Source organism: Anomaloglossus baeobatrachus, chromosome 4 (genome assembly GCF_048569485.1).
Source record: "Anomaloglossus baeobatrachus isolate aAnoBae1 chromosome 4, aAnoBae1.hap1, whole genome shotgun sequence".
NCBI classification, from domain to species: domain Eukaryota; kingdom Metazoa; phylum Chordata; class Amphibia; order Anura; family Aromobatidae; genus Anomaloglossus; species Anomaloglossus baeobatrachus.
Window position 1 is genome coordinate 373,438,793 of NC_134356.1, and position 25,540 is coordinate 373,464,332.

A 25,540-nucleotide genomic window follows, 5' to 3' on the forward strand; every position below is an offset into this window, starting at 1 on the left:
GCCGCCAGAGCTCTGTGATCTTGAGACCGTGCCATGAATGCCGGGACCTTGTTGTTGTGCCGGGACGCCATTAGGTCGACGTCCGGCTTCCCCCAGCGGCAACAGATCTCTTGAAACACGTCCGGGTGAAGAGACCATTCCCCTGCGTCCATGCCCTGGCGACAGAGAAAGTCCGCTTCCCAGTTTTCCACGCCCGGGATGTGTATTGCGGAGATGGTGGAGGCTGTGGCTTCCACCCACAGCAGAATCCGCCGAACTTCCTGGAAGGCTTGCCGACTGCGCGTGCCGCCTTGGTGGTTGATGTATGCCACCGCCGTGGCGTTGTCCGACTGAATTCGGATCTGCCTGCCTTCCAGCCACGGCTGGAACGCCTTCAGGGCTAGATACACTGCCCTTATCTCCAGAACATTGATCTGAAGGGAGGACTCTGGCTGAGTCCAGGTACCCTGAGCCCTGTGGTGGAGGAAGACCGCTCCCCACCCTGACAGACTCGCGTCCGTCGTGACCACAGCCCAGGATGGGGGCAGGAAGGATTTCCCCTTCGACAAAGAAGTGGGAAGAAGCCACCACTGAAGGGATGCCCTGGCTGCCCGAGAAAGGGAGACGTTCCTGTCGAGGGACGTCGATTTCCTGTCCCATTTGCGGAGAATGTCCCATTGAAGTGGGCGCAGATGAAACTGTGCAAATGGAACTGCCTCCATTGCTGCCACCATCTTCCCTAGGAAGTGCATGAGGCGTCTCAAGGGGTGCGACTGGGCTCGGAGGAGAGATCGCACCCCTGTCTGTAGTGATCGTTGTTTGTCCAGCGGAAGTTTCACTATTGCTGGGAGAGTGTGAAACTCCATCCCGAGATATGTCAGCGATTGTGTCGGTGTCAGTTTTGACTTTGGGAAATTGATGATCCACCCGAACCTCTGGAGTGTCTCCAGAGCAATGTTCAGGCTGTGTTGACATGCCACCCGAGAGGGGGCCTTGACAAGAAGATCGTCCAAGTAAGGGATCACTGAGTGTCCCTGAGAGTGTAGGACTGCAACCACTGTTGCCATGACCTTGGTGAAGACCCGTGGGGCTGTTGCCAGGCCGAAAGGCAGTGCCGCGAACTGAAGGTGTTCGTCCCCGATGGCGAAACGCAGGAAGCGCTGATGCTCTGGTGCAATCGGCACGTGGAGATAAGCATCCTTGATGTCGATTGAGGCTAGGAAGTCTCCTTGGGACATCGAGGCGATGACGGAGCGGAGAGATTCCATCCGGAATCGTCTGGTTTTCACATGTTTGTTGAGCAGTTTGAGGTCCAGGACGGGACGGAAAGATCCGTCCTTTTTTGGTACGACAAACAAGTTGGAGTAAAAACCGTGACCCCATTGCTGAAGAGGAACGGGGATAACCACTCCTTCTGCCTTCAGAGAGTTCACCGCCTGAAGAAGAGCATCGGCTCGCTCGGGGGGCGGAGATGTTCTGAAGAAACGAATCGGAGGACGAGAATTGAACTCTATCCTGTAACCGTGAGACAGAATGTCTCTCACCCATCGGTCTTTGACATGTGGGAACCAGGCGTCGCAAAAGCGGGAGAGCCTGCCACCGACCGAGGATGCGGTTTGGGGAGTCCACAAGTCATGAGGAGGCCGCTTTGGGAGCGGTTCCTCCGGCGGTCTTTTTAGGACGTGCCTTAGACCGCCATGAATCTGAGTTCCTCTGATCCTTTTGAGGCCTGTTGGACGAGGAGAATTGAGACCTGCCTGAGGGCCGAAAGGATCGAGACCTCGATTGTACCTTCCGTTGTTGAGGTCTGTTAGGTTTGGACTGGGGTAAGGACGAGTCCTTACCCTTGGATTGTTTAATGATTTCATCCAATTGCTCGCCAAACAGGCGGTCGCCAGAAAACGGCAAACCGGTTAAAAACTTCTTGGAAGCAGAGTCTGCCTTCCATTCACGTAGCTACATGGCCCTGCGGACTGCCACCGAATTGGCGGATGCTACCGCTGTACGGCTCAGAGTCTAGTACCGCATTCATGGCGTAGGACGCAAACGCCGACGCCTGAGAGGTTAATGACACAACCTGCGGAGTCGCGGCTCGTGTGAGTGCATTAATCTCAGACTGACAAGCTGAGATAGCTTGTAGTGCCCATACGGCAGCAAATGCCGGAGCAAATGACGCGCCGATAGCCTCATAGATGGATTTCATCAGGAGCTCTATCTGCCTGTCAGTGGCATCCTTGAGTGATGCACCATCTGCCACTGCAACTATGGATCTGGCCGCCAGTCTAGAGACTGGAGGATCCACCTTGGGACACTGGGCCCAACCCTTGACTACGTCAGGGGGGAAGGGATAACGTGTGTCATGAAGTCGCTTAGTAAAGCGCTTATCCGGAAAAGCTCGGTGCTTCTGGACTGCGTCTTTGAAGTCGGAGTGATCAAGAAACGCACTCCGTGTACGTTTGGGAACCTAAAATGAAATTTCTCCTGCTGAGAAGCTGACTCCTCAATCGGAAGGGGTGGAGGAGAAAGATCTAACACCTGATTGATTGACGCTATAAGGTCATTTACTATGGCGTCCCCTTCAGGCGTATCAAGGTTGAGCGCGGCGTCAGGATCAGAGTCCTGATCTGCCGCATCTGCTTCATCCTCCAGAGAGTCCTCATGCTGAGAACCTGAACAGTGAGATGAAGTCGAGGGAATCTCACAGCGAGCCCGCTGATGATACCCGGCTCCTGTCCAGCAGATTCCCCCAGGGGCTGCGGAGAGAGCGCGGTCCCAGCGCCTGGTGACCGGTCAGGATCCCACTTCACCCAGAGCCCCTAAGGGATGGGGAAGGAAAACCGCATGTGGCTCCTGCCTATGTACCCACAATGGGTACCTCAACCTTAACAGCACCGCCGACCCGAGTGGGGTGAGAAGGGAGCATGCTGGGGGCCCTGTATGGGCCCACTTTTCTTCCATCCGATATAGTCAGCCGCTGCTGCTGACTAAAATGTGGAGCTTGCGTGGATGTGTGCCTCCTTCCACAAAGCAATAAAACTGAGGAGCCCGTGATGCACGGGGGGGTGTATAGGCAGAGGGGAGGGGTTTACACTTTTAAGTGTAATGCTTTGTGTGACCTCCGGAGGCATAAGCTATACACCAAATAAAACTAATTGTCTGGGTCTCAATTGTCTGGGTCTCCCAATGGAGCGACAAAGAAATTAAGTTGTAGATAGTGATGGGCGAACCCCCTCGATGATCGGGAGCCTCCCCTGAACATTTTGTAAACTTCAAGTTCGGGGGCGAAGATAATGAGAACTTGCGTCCGAACCCCGAGCTTGCACTTTACAGTTATGGGATGGGGCAGGGGGGGGGCTGTAAAATAAAAAAATATAGTTAATAATAAACATTGTCATTATACTTACAGGTCCCGTGTCACCTCCTGCAGACCTGCTCTGCCGCTGTCTAACGGCCGCTTTTGCTTCCGGGTCCGATCATTAACTTCTGGTGGTATTCACTGCACTGCTCATCAGTCTTCGTCTTTTTTCGACCATGTTCGTCGTGACTTCAGGGTTTACCTGAGTCCATGCCTTAGCCATGGACTCAATTGAACTTTGACTATCACTGTCGGCCTGCTGTTCGATCTGTATAGAAGACGCTTGTCTGTACAGAGCGATGAAGCAGAGCTGACATTGCTCTCCCTGCCTCTTGCTCTGTATAGACGGGCTAAGCCATGGACTCAGGTGAACCGTGATGTCACCGTGAACTGGGCCGAAAAAAGCCGAAGACTGCCAAGTGACGAGCAGTGCAGTGAATACCGCTGGAAGTTAATGATCGGACCCGGAAGAAGAAGCTGCCATGAAACCGCGACTGAGTGGGTCTGCAGGATGGTCGTGGGACTGGTAAGTATAATCGTAATGTTTTTTAATAATGTGCTTTTTTTTACAGCCCCTGGACCCAAACTGTAACATGGGTTTCCCAGGAAAACTCATGTTCGGGACCGTGTGCACGAACACTATGTCTTCGGTATGGACCCTGAACTTAACAGTTCGGGTTTGCCGATCACTGCATCATAAATTAACTATTCACAATAGAAAATGTGGCTGTACAAGAAATGTACTGATATGCCGTGTATTTTTCACAAGCTGTTACTAGGTATTCTTCGATTTGGCTTCGTAGCTATCTACCTGACTGAACCTTTGGTGCGAGGATTCACAACAGCAGCAGCAGTTCATGTCTTCACATCTCAGCTGAAATACCTCTTGGGAATAACTATTGATCGTTACAAACAACCTCTAGCAGTCATATATGTAAGTTGTACTTCATCTTATTCTGTACTGTGATATGTTGTAGTATAATTATATTCTGATAACAGGAATAGACGATTTGCAGTTCATGATTAGTGATGAGTAAACACTACCGTGCTTGGTACTCGAAACGAGTTCGACTCGAGTACCGAATATAATGGAAGTCAATGGGAAACTTGAGCGGTTTTCCAGAAGATCTTCCAATATGCTTGTTTCGAGTAGCAAGCACCTGAGTATCATAGTACTCGCTCATCACTATTCACGTTATGTAATTACACTGTAGTTTTTTGGGTGTAGATTACAGCTTTGAATACATTATGTTGTGACTTCATATTTATTTTTCTACTATTTTATTCCATTGGGTTTTAATCTCCTTTATCTGATGCTTAGAATGTTTAACAGGTTTTTGCTATGTTATAAGGCCAGCATGATGCAGGAGTTAAAACACTTAAATTAGGGATTTGTCACTTATTAATCTTTGTGCTGTTGTTTCCACACAATGAAAGTTTTTTCACTATGATATAATCACTGCCTAGACTACATTGCATCTGAGTAGTTGTCAGACCAAGCTCCCTGCTCTAAGCCGCTGCCTGTGAATAGACAATGCACACATGTGCTGTGGTGTGGGCGTTGTTAGCTTTACGAGCTCTGCTACATGGTGGTAGGATGAGCTCTGTTCAGTGGTTGGATGCAGATCCCAACTGTGGTGTGGCACTCCATTCGATACAGTAAAGAGTAGCTCTATGGTTAGGTCAGCAATGAGAATTTAAAGGGGTTGTCCAGGATTTTCACAAAGGTCTGCAGTCACTCTGTGACTGCAGACTTGTGAATCCTCACATGAAACACACTGTGTGCTCTCTGATGTTTCTCATGTGCCTGTTGGTGAGACAGAGTGGTCATGTGGCTGCAAGTATGTGATATGCATACTCACAGCCACATTCCAACTAGACTTGCAATACAAGTGAATTGAGCGAGGCCGCACACCTGTAGTCTGCATGTGGCCAGTAGTATGCATATTGCAAACATGCTGTCACATGACCGATTGGTCTCGACGCTGGCACCGGAAAATCCTTTCAACGCACAATATGAGGATTCACAAGTATGCAGTTACAGAGTGACTGCAGACTTTTGTGAACAGCCTGGACAACTCCTTTAAATATATTGACACATCAAGAAAATAGCCAACATGATTATTTCGGCCTTTATAGACCGGCTCAATCTTTGTTGGATGATGACTGGTGTAATGATTGGAAGACATCTTCCCACAAATACTGAGGATGTGAGCAAGGTCTGGGAGAGCAGAAGTGTTAAGGCTTCTTTACACGCTGCGACATTGCTAGCGATGTCGCTAGCGATCGCACCCGCCCCCGTCGTGCGTACGTCATAGGCAAATCGCTGCTCTTGGCGAACAATATCGCTAGTACGCGTCACACGCACATACCTTCCTAACTACGTCGCTGTGGCCGGCAAACAAACTCTTCTTTTTTTTTTTTTTTTTTTTTTTTTTTTTTAAGGAGGAGGTTCATGGGGCGTCACAGCGACGTCTGACAGCGGGCCACCAATAGAAGTGGAGGGGCGGAGAGCAGCCGCATTAACGTCACTCCCACCTCGTCACCGGAGGACGCAGGAATGCTGTTGTTCGTCGTTCCCGGGGTGTCACACGTAGCGATGTGTGCTGCCTCAGGAATGATTAACAACCTGCGTTCAAAAAGAGCAACGATATTTGGGAAAGGAACGACGTGTCAACAATCAACGATTCTTGCTGTTTTTGGAATTGTTAGCGGTCGCTCGTAGGTGTCACATGAAACGACGTCGCTAATGAGGCCGGATGTGCATCACGAATTCCGTGACCCCAGCGATATCTCGTTAGCGATGTCGTTGCGTGTAACGGGGCCTTTAGACTTGTCCATTTCTTGATGTGTGTTTTAATTTTTAGGGATTTTTTCTGTGCTGACCCACCAATAATGCTATTATTCACTGCAAATATTGGAGTGCCATAGTTATCTCTACACACAGATTCCTACACCGGTCCGAGTCTGGATGCCAGTAATTTGTCTTTATCTTTTCAGAGTTTAATAGCAGTTTTGTCCAATATCACAGCTACAAATATCGCCACGTTGATTACCGGGATTGTATGTATAGTGTTACTTCTGGGTGCTAAAGAAATTAATGATCGATTCAAAAAGAAATTGCCAGTTCCTATTCCAATGGAGATAATTGTTGTAAGTATTGGACTTTATGTAATATCTGTATTAAAATGTTTCCCTGGGACAGCAGAATTGTAATATATGTTAAGTGGAAATAAAGTCCCCAGAGCAATTCTTGGGACCACATTTCTTTTTAGACATGCTATATGTAAACCTATGTAATAAAGGCATATTCTCTTACCAATTGCCACGTGTGACCAATGTTTTGCTTTTCAGTTCTTTGCTCTGATTTCTAAAAATACTAAGTGCCATTAGAGGATTAGAAAAATAGACTGCCCTCGCATATACGGGCACTGCTATTTTGGCCATCTATCCCTATGCAGTGAAATGGCTACACATTTCTTGAATTCTTAGATCTACGACATGGATAAAAACAAACAATGCTTGTGGTAGTGTTCTTGACATGGAGTGAAATTACTGTAATGAATTCTCTATGTATAGACTTGTAATGTTTCATTTTTTTCCCCCCTCTATTATTTTAAGGTTATAATCTCAACTGGAATTTCAGCTGGCCTTAGTTTTAAAAAATCCTATGACGTAGATGTGGTTGGAATTATCCCAACTGGGTAAGACATCTCAGCCTGTGAAATTATTTTAGGTCTTTATCGGGAGAGGATAACTGTCTTTTGGAAGTCACAATAATGTTCAGGGTTCAGCTCTTGAAGCACAGAGAAATAGGTTACAGCAAACTTTTCAGTGCTGCTTGTATTACTTGCTGCAGACTGTCCCCACTATATACCAATGCCCCTACAGTAAAGGAAATAACACAACTCCTATAATTTGTGCTTTTCATACATATGTATCCATGAGAGTGCTTAAAGCACCACTCCACCAGTTTTTTTTGGGAGGGGTTTACCCCTAGAGTGGTGCTTTAAATCTAGGCTCCCTGACTCTACTCTCATACTCGCCTGCCACCGTCTTCATCTTCTGTCACCATCGCTCCCTTCGGTCTTCTGCACTTTGTGACCTGTCGGCAGGTCCAGTGTTTCACAGAGCAAGCCGATTGGTCATAACTCAATATATTTCTATGAGAGCCCCATTCTGGCTCTCATAGACTTGTATTGAGATCTTGTGATGTAACTTATGACTTCTGGCCAGTCAGAAGTTGCAAACACAAGATGGCGCCATGGGACCAGAGAGGCGTTGGTAAAAGGTGAAGTATCCGTAGAGTGAGTACATTACTAAAGGCCCCGTCACACTAAGCAACATCGCTAGCAACATCGCTGCTAACGAACAACTTTTGTGACGTAGCAGCGATGTTGCTAGTGATGTTGCTGTGTGTGACATCCAGCAACAACCTGGCCCCTGCTGTGAGGTCGTTGGTTGTTGCTGAATGTCCTGGGCCATTTTTTAGTTGTTGCTGTCCCGCTGTGAAGCACAGATCGCTGTGTGTGACAGCGAGACAGCAACAACTAAATGTGCAGGCAGCAGGAGCCGGCTTCTGCGGAGGCTGGTAACCAATGTAAACATCGGGCAACCAAGAAGCCCTGTCCTTGGTATTTACCTTCGTTACCAGCCTCCTCCGCTCTCACTGTCAGTGCCGCCTCCTGCTCTGTGCACATGTAGCTGCAGCACACATCAGGTAATTAACCCGATGTGTGCTGTAACTAGGAGAGCAGGGAGCCAGCGCTAAGCAGTGTGCGCTGCTCCCTGCTCTGTGCACATGTAGCTACAGCACACATCAGGTAATTAACCCCATGTGTGCTGCAACTAGGAGAGCAGGGAGCCAGCGCTCAGTGTGCGCTGCTCCCTGCTCTGTGCACATGTAGCTGCAGCACACATCGGGTAATTAACCCCATGTGTGCTGTAACTAGGAGAGCAGGGAGCCAGCGCTAAGCATTGTGCGCTGCTCCCTGCTCTGTGCACATGTAGCTGCAGCACACATCGAGTAATTAACCCCATGTGTGCTGTAACTAGGAGAGCAAGGAGCCAGCGCTAAGCATTGTGTGCTGCTCCCTGCTCTTTGCACGTATAGCTGCGTGCACTGGTAACCAAGGTAAATATCGGGTTGTTTACCCGATATTTACCTTAGCTACCAAGCGCAGCATCTTCCACGTGGCGCTGGGGGCTGGTCACTGGTTGCTGGTGAGCTCACCAGCAACTTGTGTAGCCACGCTCCAGCGATCCCTGCCAGGTCAGGTTGCTGGTGGGATCGCTGGAGCGTCGCAGTGTGACATCTCACCAGCAACCTCCTAGCAACTTACCAGCAATCCCTATCAGGTTTGATCGTTGTTGGGATCGCTGGTAAGTTGTTTAGTGTGACTGGGCCTTAAGGGCAGTGACTTTAGATTAAACACACCACTACAGTGCTAAAAAAAACAAAACCCCACAAAAAAAACCACTGTAGTGGTGCGCTTTAAACATAGCAATGACCATATAACATCACTTATGTGCCTGCAGAGTAGTTACTAATATTACAATAATTGCACACATTTGGCACAGTGCCCTGTAATACAACACACTTATCTCCTCCATGGCCCATATCTGCTCTTTGCTCTATTAAGAGTTACTTACTGTACAATTGTACAGCTAATCAGCCACCTCCCATTCTACTAATGGACAGATACAACTGTAATGATATCTCACCAAAGAGAGTAAAGGTGGCCATGCGCCATTTAGCCATTACAAGCACTCCAGCCTCTTTGAATAGTCTATAAAATATAAAGCTATACATATACACACATAATATTTTGTTTTTGGCCTTTTTGAGAAAATGTATCAACTTTTTAAAAACCATTTTTATTTTGTAGGTTTAAACCCCCAGATCTCCCAGATGTTGGCCTTTTCTCTGCAGTGTTTGTGGATTCGGTGGCTATAGCAATTGTTGGGTTTTCCATGACCATTTCAATGGCAAAAATATTTGCTCTTAAACATGGATATGCAGTTAGTGGAAATCAGGTGGGTGTACAAGAAAAATGTATAAATATGTTTATGTTTAAAGAGAACCTGTTGGGAATTTTGACCTTAAAAAGTAGCTCTAACCAGTCTGGAGCTGTCCTTTCAATGTAATAAGAGTGGGGAGCTGCAGATTGGTACTTTTGTTCTAAATATCATCTATTAACAGAAGTTCTCAGAAGGGTCCCTAATGTCTCCTGTAAGAACCCTGACTTTTGCTATAACTTCTTCCAGATTGTGGGATCCTGGCATGCAATGACTTTTTTTTTTGCAAAGAGGGGCCATGGAGGGTTGTGAGATACCATGCTGCATGCTGGGATCGCACAACATCAAAGTTCATGCCAGACTTTTACCATGAAGCCTGGCCATTTTAGGGGGGTGTTAGGGTTACTTCCTTTGGTATTTGGATAACATTTTAAACAATCACTATCTGGGACTGGCCACTCCTTCTTCTCTTTTTTTTTTTTTTTTTTATTATTATTAAAGAACCACTCCAGGGTTTTCTTTTTTTTTATTTTTTTTATTTTACCGCCAGAGTGGTGCTTCTAATCTAGGTCACCTGCCCCTATTCTTATTCTCCAGCATCTTCATCTATTATCAGCACTGCTCCAGTCAGTGTCTGTCAGTTTGTGACCTGCTGACTGCTCCAGTGTTTCATGGAGTGAGCTGCAGGTCACAACTCAGTGTAAAGCCCGTTTCACACGTCAGTGAAAAACACAGACGTTTTTCACTGGCGTGTAAAACACGCACATGTCCTGCGTGTGCCGTGAATCACGGCACACGTGGGTTGTCTAAGTGCAATCCGGGCTCCGTTCTCCGTGGCCCGTGATTGCACTTAGCAATCAACTCACCTGTGCCCGCTCCCGCTCTCCGTGGTGCTGAATCCTCCCGCAGTGCAACATCGGCCGGCGGTGACCCCCCGCATCAGCTGCTTCCGGGTCGGCTGTGTCGTGCATCATTAAGATGCGCGACAGTAATCAGCCGGCTTAGAAGCAGCAGGCAGAACGGTCTGCAGAGGACATCGCTGGACGCCGGGTGAGTTAAAATGTTTATTATTTTAAATGCACGTTTTTTTCTGGCACGTGTTTCACGGACCACACCACTGCGTGGTCCGTGGGACATCAGTGATGCCAGAAAAAAATGGACATGTCTCCGTGCGGCAATCACGCACACGCGGGTACGCCGCACGGAGACACGTGCAGTGAAAAATCACTGATGTGGGAGCAGACCCATTCATTATAATGGGTCTGCGTATGTCAGTGATTCTGGTACGTTTAAAAAAAAAGCACAAACGTACCAGAATCACTGACGTGTGAAAGGGGCTTAAGTCTATGTGAGCCTCGTTCTGGCTCTAATAGACTTGCATTGAGACCTTGTAACGTGTCTTCTGACTTCTGAACCGTCATAAGTTGGCGCCGCCAGACTAGAGCGGTATTGGTAAAAGGTGAAGATGCAGGAGGATGAGTAAGGGCAGGAACCTTAGATTAAACTCTCCACTGCAGTGCTAAAAAAAATATGCTTTAAACATAGCAATGACATAAGTGCCTGCAGACTATGTACTAGATTTCATATATCACTCTAGCACTGAAAAAAAACAAATGAAAACACTAGAGCACTGCTTTAAATAAAAAGAGCAGCCCGCAGGTACAGTTTAGAAAACAAGATCCACAAACCTTTATCACCCATCATTGGATAGATGATGAATGAGTGAAGGTTGGGACCAATACTATCTTAAGACAAAGGATCCCAAGGCCCTCGTCTGAATCTATGGGGAACTGATGGATATAGCGGATATAGTGCACTGGATATAGTGCACTGTGCTCCGCTATCTGTTTAGTGGGTAGATGATAAATGAGACCGTAGTACCCATTCTAGGAGACATCAGGATTCCAATTCTTGTGATTGTTGAGGTCCCAATGATCATTTATTTACCACCTATCCTGTGCAGTTCCATGTATTTTATAAAGCTGGTATTTTTATACTTGTCAATTAATTAATTTACTTTGGCTTTCACTCTGTCTATCTTAATAATATATTGACTTTAAAAAAAGTTAAAAGTTCTACTAAGGGTATGCTCACACAGGGCTTTTTGGTAAGTTTTTGTTGCATTTTTTAGCTGCAGATTTGCCTTGGTTTTATGCAAATCCATACTAATAAAAAGCTGCTTTTTTACAGTACCAGCAAAGTCTGAGATTTCTGAAATCTCATGCACATATGCACAAACACCTGATTTTTTTTTCCTGACTGTTTCGTCAAACACCTGTTTTTGCTGCAGATTTCAAAGAATGAGCATGTCAATTCTTTGCTGTGTTTTTGCAACGTTTTTTCATTGATACAACACATTTTGTAGAAAAAACGCACCAAATACGCATCAAAAACGCAGATGACTCAAATGAGATTTCCTGCCACAAGATCAGGTTTTGGTCAGGAAAAAACTTACCAAAAAACCCTGTGTGAACATATCCTAATAGTCTGATTCTCCTGTATTGACAATTCATGGATCTTTGTAACATACTTTTCGTTTCAATTCTTCACCATTTTTAATTAAGATCTCTGCTTGCTGTTCCTAATATCTTGTCATGGCAGACACTTTCAAAAACCAGACTTCTGAAACTTCTCTATTCAGCGGTTATCTTAATGAACAGTTACTGTAAAAGACCAGTTTTCTTCGGCGCTCTATTGGGAGACCCAGACGATTGGGTGTATAGCACTGCCTCCGGAGGCCACACAAAGCAATTACACTAAAAAGTGTAAGGCCCCTCCCCTTCTGGCTATACACCCCCAGTGGGATCACTGGCTCACCAGTTTTCTGCTTTGTGCGAAGGAGGTCAGACATCCACGCATAGCTCCACTGTTTGTAGTCAGCAGTAGCTGCTGGCTCTATCGGATGGAAGAAAAGAGGGCCCATATAGGGCCCCCAGCATGCTCCCTTCTCACCCGCGGTGGTGCTTGTAAGGTTGAGGTACCTATTGCTGGTACAGAGGCTGGAGCCCACATGCTGTTTTCCTTCCACATCCCCTGGAGGGCTCTGTGGAAGTGGGATCTTGCCGGCCCCCAAGCCCTGGGGCCGGGCTCCATCCACAGACCCATAGAACCTGCTGGATTGGGAGCGGGAGTGCCGTTCAGGGACAAGGCCCTGCAACTTTCAGGTACTCTGTGTCCCCGGCAGGCACGGACACTCTCAGGGCTTGCTGAGCGTTGTAGTGCGCCGGGGACAGTGGCGCTGTACGCTGGGGGTTATGTCACTGCAGCTTTGCTGAGTGACGTTGTGTGTTGGGAACTACTGCGCCGACCGCTCCTGGAGCGGCGGCGCAGCTGCGACTTGTGGTGCGCCGGGGGCTTTGCGCCGACCGCGCTTTTACGGCGGCGGCGCTTCTAACTTTAGCCCCCGGCTTCTGCGGCCTAGCGCCGCTTCGTTCCCGCCCCCACCCTGTCAATCAGGGTAGGGGAGAGACGCTGCTCAATGGCAGCGCCGAGGGCTGGAGCTTTATTTACATGCTCCAGCCCTCTCACTAGGCACAGGGGGAAGCAGACTTCCCGCTCTTCGTCGGTGTACGCCCAGGGCCCGCCCCCCCTCTCCACAAGGACGCCGGCAGCCATTACACATGCGATCTGGCTGGGGAAGGGCAGCAGGCTCTGGGAGACCCAGACTAGAGGGATTTCTGGCGACCACACACCGCTCCTAAGCGGGCGGTAAGCTGCACAGTAGTGCTGGCCCCACTAGTGCCTCAGTGATATATTAGTGTACTTTTTTCTTGGTACCATATATATATTTAGTTGCACTGTAAGGTCGCTTCTTGGCTGGACACCCTGTACTGCTCTGAGGAGGCAGCAACATGTCATCCGCAAAACGCAAGGCTGCCAAGGCACGGGCTGTGTGCACTGTTTGTACTGCATGTGGGGCTGATCTACCGGCAGGCTCCAATGATTCACATTGTGTGCAATGTTCAGTCCCAGTGGCACTTCGTCAGCCAGAGCCTATTGTGGTGGTAGCCCAGGCAGAGACGCCTGTGAACCCTGCCCCGGTGACGGGGACAGACTTTGCAGTGTTTGCTGATAAAATGTCTGAGGCTATGACAAAAATCCTGGAGACCTTGCAGGCCAGGCCAGTTCCTCAGACCATGGACACTGCTGTGGCTATGCTCTCTGGTCCCCCTCAGTTGGAACTAATCCGTACTTCAAGGGGGTCTCAAGCATCACAAGCTGAAGTCTCTGACTCAGATGACAGTCCCAGGCAGCCTAAGCGAGCTCGCTGGGAAAGACCCTCGACGTCATCACACTGCTCAGGGTCTCAGCGAGAAGAGTCTCTCTGTGATGAGACTGAGGACGGTGATCAGGATTCTAATCCTGAGGCCCCTCTCAATCTGGATGCCCCTGATGGTGACGCCATGGTTAATGACCTTATATCGGCGATTAATAGACTGTTGGATATTTCTCCCCCAGCTCCTTCAGCAGAGGAGGCAGCTGCACAGCAGGAGAAGTTCCATTTCCTGTATCCCAAGCGTAAATTAAGTGCTTTTTTGGACCACTCTGACTTCAGAGAATCAATCCAGAAGCACGACGCTCATCCAGACAAGCGTTTCTCTAAACGTTCTAAGGATACCCGTTATCCTTTTCCCTCTGAAGTGGCCAAACGCTGGACCCAGTGCCCAAAGGTGGATCCCCCAATTTCCAAGCTTGCGGCTAGATCCATAGTCGCAGTAGAGGATGGCTCTTCACTTAAAGATGCCAACGACAGACAGATGGACCTTTGGTTGAAATCTGTCTATGAAGCTATCGGCGCGTCGTTTGCTCCAGCATTCGCGGCCGTGTGGGCACTACAAGCTATTTCAGCTGGTTTAGCACAGGTGGATGCTATCATGCATCCAGCAGTGCCACAGGTGGCGTCCCTAACTTCGCAAATGTCTGCGTTTGCGACCTATGCTATCAATGCTGTCCTAGAATCTACGAGCCGTACCTCTATGGCGGCCGCCAATTCTGTGGTTTTGCGCAGAGCCTTATGGTTAAAGGACTGGAAAGCAGATGCTGGTTCCAAAAAATGCTTAACCAGCTTGCCATTATCTAGAGACAGACTGTTTGGTGAGCCATTGGCTGAAATCATAAAACAGTCCAAGGGTAAGGACTCTTCCTTGCCACAGCCCAGAGCAAGTAAACCTCAACAGAAAAAGTGGCAGTCGAGGTTTCGGTCCTTTCGAGGCTCGGGCAAGCCCCAATTCTCCTCGTCCAAAGGGACTCAGAAAGGACAAGGGAGCTCAGATTCCTGGCGGGCTCACTCACGCCCCAGGAAAGCAAATGGAGGAACCGCTTCCAAGGCGGCTACCTCATGACTTTCGGCCTCCTCCCTCCGCATCCTCGGTCGGTGGCAGGCTCTCCCGCTTTTGCGACATTTGGCTGTCACAGGTCAAAGACCGGTGGGTAACAGACATTTTGTCTCGCGGGTACAGAATCGAGTTCAGTTCTCGGCCTCCACTTCGGTTCTTCAGAACCTCCCCACACCCCAACCGAGCAGATGCCCTGCTGCAGGCGGTGGACTCTCTAAGAGCAGAAGGAGTCGTGATCCCTGTCCCCCTTCTGGAACGGGGGCGAGGATTTTACTCCAATCTCTTTGTGGTTCCAAAAAAGGACGGCTCCTTCCGTCCTGTTCTGGACCTAAAACTGCTCAACAAGCATGTGAACGCCAGGCGGTTCCGGATGGAATCCCTCCGCTCAGTCATTGCCTCAATGTCCCAAGGAGATTTCCTAGCATCAATAGACATCAAAGATGCTTATCTCCACGTGCCGATTGCTACGGAGCACCAACGCTTTCTGCGCTTCGTGATAGGAGACGAACATCTTCAGTTCGTGGCTCTGCCATTTGGTCTGGCGACAGCCCCCCGGGTGTTCACCAAGATCATGGCAGCAGTGGTAGCAGTCTTGCACTCTCACGGACACTCTGTGATCCCTTACTTGGACGATCTACTGGTCAAGGCACCCTCTCAGGAGGCATGCCAACTCAGCCTGAATTTTGCACTGGAGACTCTCCAGGCGTTCGGGTGGATCATCAACTTCCCAAAGTCAAATCTGTCACCGACCCAATCACTAACGTATCTTGGCATGGAGTTTCATACTCTCTCAGCGATAGTGAAGCTTCCGCTGAGCAAGCAGCGGTCACTACAGACAGGGGTGCAGGCTCTCCTTCAAAGTCAGTCGCACTCCTTAAGACGCCTCATGCACTTCCTCGGGAAGATGGTGGCGGCAATAGAGGCGGTTCCGTTTGCGCAGTTTCATCTGCGTCCACTTCAATGGGACATTCTCCGCCAATGGGACGGGAAGTCGACATCCCTGGACAGGAAAGTCTCTCTTTCCCAGACGGCCAAGGACTCTCTGCAGTGGTGGCTCCTTTCCACCTCATTATCACAGGGAAGATCCTTCCTACCACCGTCCTGGGCGGTGGTCACGACAGACGCGAGTCTGTCAGGGTGGGGAGCAGTGTTTCTCCACCACAGGGCTCAGGGTACGTGGACTCAGCAGGAGTCCAGCCTTCAGATCAATGTTCTGGAAATCAGAGCAGTGTTTCTTGCCCTACTAGCCTTCCAGCAGTGGCTGGAAGGGAAGCAGATCCGAATTCAATCGGACAACTCCACAGCGGTGGCATACATCAATCACCAAGGAGGGACTCGCAGTCGGCAAGCCTTCCAGGAAGTCCGGCGCATTATGATGTGGGTGGAAGCCACGGCCTCCACCATATCCGCAGTTCACATCCCCGGCGTAGAAAACTGGGAAGTAGACTTCCTCAGTCGCCAGGGCATGGACGCAGGGGAATGGTCCCTTCACCCGGACGTGTTTCAGGAAATCTGTCGCCGATGGGGAAGGCCGGACGTCGACCTAATGGCGTCCCGGCACAACAACAAGGTCCCAACCTTCATGGCACGGTCTCGCGATCAAAGAGCTCTAGCAGCAGACGCCCTAGTGCAAGATTGGTCGCAGTTCCGGCTCCCTTATGTGTTTCCACCTCTGGCACTCTTGCCCAGAGTGCTACGCAAGATCAGATCCGACTGCAGCCGCGTCATACTCGTCGCTCCAGACTGGCCGAGGAGGGCGTGGTATCCGGATCTGTGGCATCTCACGGTCGGCCAACCGTGGGCACTACCAGACCGACCAGACTTACTGTCCCAAGGGCCGTTTTTCCATCGGAATTCTGCGGCCCTCAACCTGACTGCGTGGCCATTGAGTCCTGGATCCTAGCGTCTTCAGGCTTATCCCAAGGGGTCGTTGCCACCATGAGACAGGCTAGGAAGCCCACGTCTGCTAAGATCTACCACAGAACGTGGAGGATATTCTTATCCTGGTGCTCTGCTCAGAGAGTGTCTCCCTGGCCATTTGCATTACCTACCCTTCTTTCTTTCCTCCAATCTGGGTTAGAAAAAGGTTTGTCGCTCGGCTCCCTTAAAGGGCAAGTCTCGGCGCTATCCGTCTTTTTTCAGAAGCGTCTAGCACGACTTTCTAAGGTGCGCACGTTCCTACAGGGGGTTTGCCATATAGTTCCCCCGTACAAGCGGCCGTTAGATCCATGGGATCTGAACAGGGTACTAGTTGCCCTCCAGAAGCCGCCCTTCGAGCCTCTGAAGGAGGTTTCACTTTCTAGACTATCACAGAAAGTGGCTTTTCTGGTAGCGATCACATCTCTTCGGAGAGTGTCTGAGCTAGCAGCGTTGTCTTCCAAGGCTCCCTTCCTGGTCTTCCACCAGGACAAGGTAGTGCTGCGCCCCATTCAGGAGTTTCTCCCGAAGGTGGTATCCTCTTTTCATCTTAATCAGGATATCTTTTTGCCTTCGTTTTGTCCTCATGCAGTTCATCGGTATGAGAAGGATTTACATTTGTTAGATCTGGTGAGAGCACTCAGAATCTACATTTCCCGCACAGCGCCCCTGCGCCGTTCGGATGCACTCTTTGTCCTTGTCGCTGGTAAGCGCAAAGGGTCGCAGGCTTCTAAGGCCACCCTGGCTCGATGGATCAAAGAACCAATTCTTGAAGCCTACCGTTCTGCGGGGCTTCAGGTTCCATCAGGGCTGAAGGCCCATTCTACCAGAGCCGTGGGTGCGTCCTGGGCATTGCGACACCAGGCTACGGCTCAACAGGTGTGCCAGGCAGCTACCTGGTCGAGTCTGCACACTTTCACCAAACATTATCAGGTGCATACCTATGCTTCGGCGGACGCCAGCCTAGGTAGAAGAGTCCTGCAGGCGGCAGTTGCCTCCCCGTAGGGGAGGGCTGTCTTGCAGCTCTAACATGAGGTATTTCTTTACCCACCCAGGGACAGCTTTTGGACGTCCCAATCGTCTGGGTCTCCCAATAGAGCGCCGAAGAAGAAGGGAATTTTGTTACTTACCGTAAATTCCTTTTCTTCTAGCTCTTATTGGGAGACCCAGCACCCGCCCTGTTGTCCTTCGGGATTTTTGGTTTGTTTGCGGGTACACATGTTGTTCATGTTGAACGGTTTTCAGTTCTCCGATGTTACTCGGAGTGAATTTGTTTAAACCAGTTATTGGCTTTCCTCCTTCTTGCTTTTGCACTAAAACTGGTGAGCCAGTGATCCCACTGGGGGTGTATAGCCAGAAGGGGAGGGGCCTTACACTTTTTAGTGTAATTGCTTTGTGTGGCCTCCGGAGGCAGTGCTATACACCCAATCGTCTGGGTCTCCCAATAAGAGCTAGAAGAAAAGGAATTTACAGTAAGTAACAAAATTCCCTTCTTTTGTCAGTATTAGCCAGCTGCGGATAAAGCTCTTAAAAAAACTCTGGCTTACTGTGCCAACTTGAGGATCGCTGTTCAGAAGTGCCATGTGTCATAAATGTCTAGCCTTAGTACCGTATGTGGGCATTAACGTTGGACATTTAGGATGCTTGTATGGCTCAAAGGCCAATCCTGCTGAAACAGCCAGGATCCCAAGCTAGATCCAGTTTCAATCATTAAACCCCTTAGGCCCCTTTCACACATCCATTTTTTGCCATCAGTCACAGTCCTTCGAATTTTGAAAAAAACGGATCCGGCGACTGATGCCGCTGGATCTGTTTTTTGTTTTTTTTCCTTATTGACTTGTATTAGCGAAGGATTGCGACAGAATGCTTCACCTTTCATCCTTCGTTCGACGGCTCTGTCAAAAAATGTTTGTCCGTCGGACAGATACGACGTCCACAGTAACGTTTTTTGTGTACGTCGAAAAAACGGACAGCGACGGATCCGTTGCAGTCTGTCGTTTGGTAGAATGGAAGCCTATGGGCGCAGTATCCATTGTAATCCGTCAAATGACGGAATCTTGCGACGGATCGTTTCTTTTTAACTGCGCATGCTCAGATGGGGTGTAAAAACACTCTTGGGCTGAAAAAAAAACTGATGCGACAAATCCGTTGAATCAATTTTTCTACAATCTGCGATGGATTCGTTGATCTGTCAAGCCAACGAATTATGACTGATGGCAAAAAACTGATGTGTGAAAGGGAGCTTAGATGTTAAAGTGCCCCAATAAAATAAAAAAGCATACCTCCCAGAGCCTCGCCATTTAGCAATGTCTGTGCTATAGCTCCCGGTAGTCATGATACATTGTCATGTAATCCCTGTAGTCTTCACACTGCTTCTATCTGCAGCAACTGTGAAGGCTGCAGCCCATCAGTGGCTACTAGTCAGCTGCATGTCACATGACTGCAGGGGATACATTGCTGGAAGTGCGCTAATCCAGGAGGTATGTGACTTTTTGAAATTTTATCTGGGGCACCTAAGCAGTTTAAGAAGGAGTTGTCCAATAGTAGACAACTACTTCAGATACATTCTATATAAACTTGCTGTATGTCTGCTGATCATCAGCATTCAGTTATCTTGTAATTTGTACTGTGTGGTGCATGTTGTAAATACAAGATTGAAAACCAGCACACCTGATGGTGTACCAATCTTGCGTATTACAGTGTTGCCTCCATGGGCTTAGTTCACCTCTGAGTGGCACAATATCACTTTTATCAACACTGAACAGACTTCAATCAATTCTATGGGGGTGGTGCTGGGCAGGGAATAATGTGAAGCATCTATGCACAAGCTGCTCTTTTAGGCCTAAGCCACACGGCGAGAAAATCAGTGCGAGTGGAGTGCGATAAAACATCGCAGTCCCCTCGGACCAATATTAGCCTGTGTGTCAGCACACATGAGCGTTTATTTTCTCAGCCCTAATCGGACCGAGAAAACAATCGCAGCATGCTGTGATTATAATGCGAGACTCTTTCTCTCGCACCCATTCAAGGGAATGGGGCGAGAGAAAAATCGCACTGCACTCGCGGTACACCGGTGTACCGCTAGTGCAGGGGCGAGAATGGCAATAGCCGGCTACGGAGGAGAGAGGGAGAGAAATCGCTCCCTCCCCTCCTGAGTGCCGTCCGGCCCCCCGCAGCTGAGGTCTGCTTGCACGAACGGACCTCAGTAGCAAGGACACATGCATGACACTCGGCTCTGCTGTACTGCCAGCACGAGCCGAGTGTCATGCAAGGGGATCGCAGTAATCCCCGTGTGGCCCCAGCCTTACATAAAGATTAATTCATTTGCAGCCGGCATTGTATGCTGGATCTTGTCTTTTCCTACCCTACACAGAAGTGCAATTAGTTTGATGACCCTAAAACTCCTAAAAGGTTTCCTTCAATTGTATGATATCTCACATTCAACTTTGCCATTTTCAGGAACTCATTGCGCTAGGATTGTGCAATTCTCTTGGCTCTTTCTTTCAAACCTTTGCTGTAACTTGTTCAATGTCTCGTAGTCTGGTCCAGGAGAGCACTGGGGGAAATACACAGGTATGTGTTGGGGAAATAACTTTTTATCTTATTACAATATTCTAAATGTTTCAGAATAATGCAATCCTTGAAACACAGACCTGAAAACATACATGCTTCTCCATGCCATACTGTTTCAGGCCTTTGATTATGCATGAGTAAACAAAATGCATATTAATGGTATGCTCATAATTATAATTAGAGGTCTCTACTTTTAGTCTGTCCAACCATTTCTTCTTTTACTATAGATTACAAATACACGAACAGTCCTTGTACAATTGTACTGATGTAAGGAAAGCAGTCACACTGAAAAAAACAATAAGGACCTTTTGTTTTTGGAATTATTTTAGGGTGATCTTTTCTGCATAAAAACAAGAAAAAATGCACAGTAGAGACAAGTGTACAATTTTTTTTTTTTTTTTTTTTTTAACTTTTGCACATATTGAAAGAGTTTATATTCAGGGTTTTTTCTGTATTACACATTAAACAAAATACTTATTATTTACGCCTTCTTTTATATTTTTAACCTCTAAAGGGAATCTGTCACCAGGATTTGCCACCTAATCTGAGTACAGCATAATGTGAGGGCAGAGACCCTGATTCCAGCGATGTCACTTACTGGGTTGCTTAGTGTACTTTTTATAAAATCATTGTTTAATCAGCAGTGGATTATTATTACAGGACTATTTGGTGTGCTGCCTGGTAGTCCAGTATACAGTCATATGAAAAAGTTTGGGCACCCCTATTAATGTTACCCTTTTTTCTTTATAACAATTTGGGGTTTTGCAACAGCTATTTCAGTTTCATATATCTAATAACTGATGGACTCAGTAATATTTCTGAATTGAAATGAGGTTTATTGTACGAACAGAAAATGTGCAATCCGCATTTAAACTAAATTTGACAGGTGCATAAGTATGGGCACCTCAACATAAAAGTGCCTTTCTTTGTCGCTCCATTGGGAGACCCAGACAATTGGGTGTATAGCTTCTGCCTCCGGAGGCCACACAAAGTATTACACTTAAAAGTGTAAACCCCTCCCCTCTGCCTATACACCCCCCCGTGCATCACGGGCTCCTCAGTTTTTATGCTTTGTGTTGAAGGAGGCACACATGCACGCAAGCTCCACAATTTAGTCAGCAGCAGCTGCTGACTATATCGGATGGAAGAAAAGAGGGCCCATAACAGGGCACCCGGCATGCTCCCTTCTCACCCCACTCTGGCTCGGCGGTGCTGTTAAGGTTGAGGTACCCATTGCGGGTACACAGGCAGGAGCCACATGCCGTTTTCCTTCCCCATCCCTTAGGGGCTCTGGGTGAAGTGGGATCCTAACCGGTCACCAGGCACTGGGACCGTGCTCCCTCCGCAGCCCCTGGGGGAATCTGCTGGACAGGAGACCGGGTATCGTCAGGGAAAGGCCCTGCTCCTCTGAGGTACTCTGTGTCCCCTTGGGGACGGCGCATAGAGCGCCTGTCTAATGGACGCTGCAGCAGCTGCTGGTTGTGTTTGTGCGCCGGGACTACCGCGCTGACCGCGCTTGTTTGCCGGCCGCGCTTATAACTTTAGTCCTCGGCTTTTGCGGCCTAGTACCGCATATTCCCGCCCCCAGGCCTGCCAGTCAGGGGTAAGGGCGAGACGCTGCACTGGACGTCAGCGCTGAGGGCTGGAGCATACTTAGTATCCTCCTCCCCCCTCACTGAGCACCGTGGGGCACCAGATTCCCGCACTTTCTAAGGCACGCCCACGGCTCCCTCCTCCTCTCAGAACGCTGGCAGCCATTCCTATCAGCACTTCTGACGCTGGAGAACTTCAGAGACGAGCTCCAACAGCTCTGGGAGGCCCAGGCAGGGAATCTGGTGATCACACAAACGCTGAGGGCGGTCGGTAAGCAGCACCTGTTACTAGGTGCTTGCCCCCCTGGGTGCCGAAGTGTATATTTATATGCTTATATTGTATACATTTACGCTGTACGGCCGCACTATTGCTTTGGCTATATACCCTCTCTGATTGCTCTAAGAGGAGACAACAGCATGTCGTCCGCAAAAAGCAAGGGTGCCAAGGCACAGGCTTACTTTGCAACCTGTACCTCATGTGCGGCTATGCTACCTGCAGGTTCCACCTACCCTCATTGTGTGCAATGCTCGGCCCCTGTGACACTCACTCAGCCGGAGCCTCTGCCACTGGTGGGGCCCTCGGCCCAGGTGGAACCACCTGCTGCCACTGTCCAGGTGACAGGGACAGAGTTTGCAGTATTCGCTGACAAACTTTCTGAGTCTATGGATAAATGGTCTGCTAAGATACTAGAAGCTTTGCAGTCCAGACCTGTAACACAAGCCCCGGGCACTGCTGAACCTTTTCCCTCAGACCCCCCTCAGTCGGCGCAGCAAAGTGCTCCTGGGGCGACTCATAGGTCCCACGGTGAGGACTCCGACACGGACCGCAGTCCCAGACCGGCTAAGCGGGCTCGCCGGGAGCTTCCCTCGACTTCATCACACTGTTCAGGGTCTCAGCATGAGGACTCTCTGGATGATGAAATGGAGGCGGCAGATCAGGGCTCTGATTCTGACGCCGCTCTCAACCTTGATACACCTGAAGGGGATGCCATAGTGAACAACCTTATAGCGTCCATCAATCAGGTGTTGGATCTTTCTCCTCCAACTCCTCAGATTGAGGAGTCAGCTTCTCAGCAGGAGAAATTCCATTTTAGGTTTCCCAAACGTACACGGAGTGCGTTTCTTGATCACTCCGACTTCAGAGATACAGTCCAGAAACACCGTGCTTATCCAGATAAGCGCTTTACTAAGCGCCTTAATGACACACGTTATCCCTTCCCCCCTGACGTAGTCAAGGGTTGGGTTCAGTGTCCCAAGGTGGATCCTCCAATCTCTAGACTGGCGGCTAGATCCATAGTTGCAGTGGCAGACGGTGCATCACTCAAGGATGCCACTGACAGGCAGATAGAGCTCCTGATGAAATCCATCTATGAAGCTATCGGCGCGTCCTTTGCTCCGGCATTCGCAGCCGTATGGGCACTCCAAGCTATCTCAGCTTGTCAGTCTGAGATTAATGCAGTCACACGTGCCTCTACTCCGCAGGTTGTGTCATTAACCTCTCAGGCGTCGGCATTTGCGTCCTACGCCATGAATGCTGTCCTGGACTCTGCGAGCCGTACGGCGGTAGCATCCGCCAATTCGGTGGCAGTCCGTAGGGCCATGTGGCTACGTGAATGGAAGGCAGACTCTGCTTCCAAAAAGTTCTTAACCGGTTTGCCATTTTCTGGCGACCGCCTGTTTGGCGAGCAATTGGATGAAATCATTAAACAATCCAAGGGAAAGGACTCATCCTTACCCCAGTCCAAACCGAACAGACCTCAACAACGGAAGGTACAATCGAGGTTTCGGTCCTTTCGGCCCGCAGCCAGGTCTCAATTCTCCTCGTCCAACAGGCCACAGAAGGGTCAGAGGAACTCTGATTCATGGCGGTCTAAGTCACGTCCTAAAAAGACCGCTTGAGGAACCGCTCCCAAAGCGGCCTCCTCATGACTTTCGGCCTCCCCAAACCGCATCCTCGGTCGGTGGCAGGCTCTCCCGCTTTTGCGACGCCTGGTTGCCACATGTCCAAGACCGATGGGTGAGAGACATTCTGTCTCACGGTTACAGGATAGAGTTCCGCTCTCGTCCTCCGACTCGTTTCTTCAGAACATCTCCGCCCCCCGAGCGAGCCGATGCTCTTCTTCAGGCGGTTAGCACTCTGAAGGCAGAAGGAGTGGTGATCCCTGTTCCCCTTCAGCAATGGGGTCACGGTTTTTACTCCAACTTGTTTGTGGTGCCAAAAAAGGCCGGATCTTTCCGTCCCGTTCTGGACCTCAAACTGCTCAACAAACACGTGAAAACCAGGCGGTTCCGGATGGAATCCCTCCGCTCCGTCATCGCCTCGATGTCCCAAGGAGACTTCCTAGCATCAATCGACATCAGGGATGCTTATCTCCACGTGCCGATTGCACCAGAGCATCAGCACTTCCTGCGTTTCGCCATCGGGGACGAACACCTTCAGTTCGTGGCACTGCCTTTCGGCCTGGCGACAGCCCCACGGGTCTTCACCAAGGTCATGGCATCCGTGGTGGCGGTCCTACACTCTCAGGGACACTCGGTGATCCCTTACTTAGACGATCTCCTTGTCAAGGCCCCCTCTCGGGTGGCATGCCAACACAGCCTGAACATTGCTCTGGAGACTCTCCAGAGATTCGGGTGGATCATCAATTTCCCAAAGTCAAAATTGACACCGACCCAATCGCTGACATATCTCGGGATGGAGTTTCATACTCTCTCAGCGATAGTGAAACTTCTGCTGGACAAACAGCGTTCACTACGGACAGGGGTGCAATCTCTCCTTCGAGCCCAGTCGCACCCCTTGAGGCGCCTCATGCACTTCCTAGGGAAGATGGTGGCAGCAATGGAGGCAGTTCCATTTGCGCAGTTTCATCTGCGCCCACTTCAATGGGACATTCTCCGCAAATGGGACAGGAAGTCGACGTCCCTCGACAGGAACGTCTCCCTTTCTCGGGCAGCCAAGGCCTCCCTTCAGTGGTGGCTTCTTCCCACTTCTTTGTCGAAGGGGAAATCATTCCTACCCCCATCCTGGGCTGTGGTCACGACGGACGCGAGTCTGTCAGGGTGGGGAGCGGTCTTCCTCCACCACAGGGCTCAGGGTACCTGGACTCAGCCAGAGTCCTCCCTTCAGATCAATGTTCTGGAGATAAGGGCAGTGTATCTAGCCCTAAAGGCGTTCCAGCCGTGGCTGGAAGGCAGGCAGATCCGAATTCAGTCGGACAACGCCACGGCGGTGGCATACATCAACCACCAAGGCGGCACACGCAGTCGGCAAGCCTTCCAGGAAGTTCGGCGGATTCTGCTGTGGGTGGAAGCCACAGCCTCCACCATCTCCGCAGTTCACATCCCGGGCGTAGAAAACTGGGAAGCAGACTTTCTCAGTCGCCAGGGCATGGACGCAGGGGAATGGTCTCTTCACCCGGACGTGTTTCAAGAGATCTGTTGCCGCTGGGGGAAGCCGGACGTCGACCTAATGGCGTCCCGGCACAACAACAAGGTCCCGGCATTCATGGCACGGTCTCAAGATCAGAGAGCTCTGGCGGCAGACGCATTAGTTCAGGATTGGTCGCAGTTTCGGCTGCCTTATGTATTTCCTCCTCTGGCACTGCTGCCCAGAGTATTACGCAAGATCAGGTCCGAATGCCGCCGCGCCATCCTCATCGCCCCAGACTGGCCGAGGAGGTCGTGGTACCCGGATCTGTGGCATCTCACGGTGGGTCAACCGTGGGCACTACCAGACCGTCCAGACTTACTGTCTCAAGGGCCATTTTTCC

General features: G+C 49.6%; 1 protein-coding gene across 1 annotated transcript in view; it reads left to right on the plus strand.

The window, feature by feature from the left end:
* Positions 1-25,540, plus strand: part of SLC26A5 (solute carrier family 26 member 5) — a 134,742-nt gene that overhangs the window by 35,664 nt on the left and 73,538 nt on the right. The window contains exons 6-10 of the mRNA XM_075345184.1: positions 4,104-4,268; positions 6,335-6,487; positions 6,956-7,038; positions 9,223-9,370; positions 20,065-20,178. Coding sequence (XP_075201299.1) covers positions 4,104-4,268; positions 6,335-6,487; positions 6,956-7,038; positions 9,223-9,370; positions 20,065-20,178 — 663 coding nt within the window. The remainder of the gene's footprint in view (positions 1-4,103; positions 4,269-6,334; positions 6,488-6,955; positions 7,039-9,222; positions 9,371-20,064; positions 20,179-25,540) is intronic.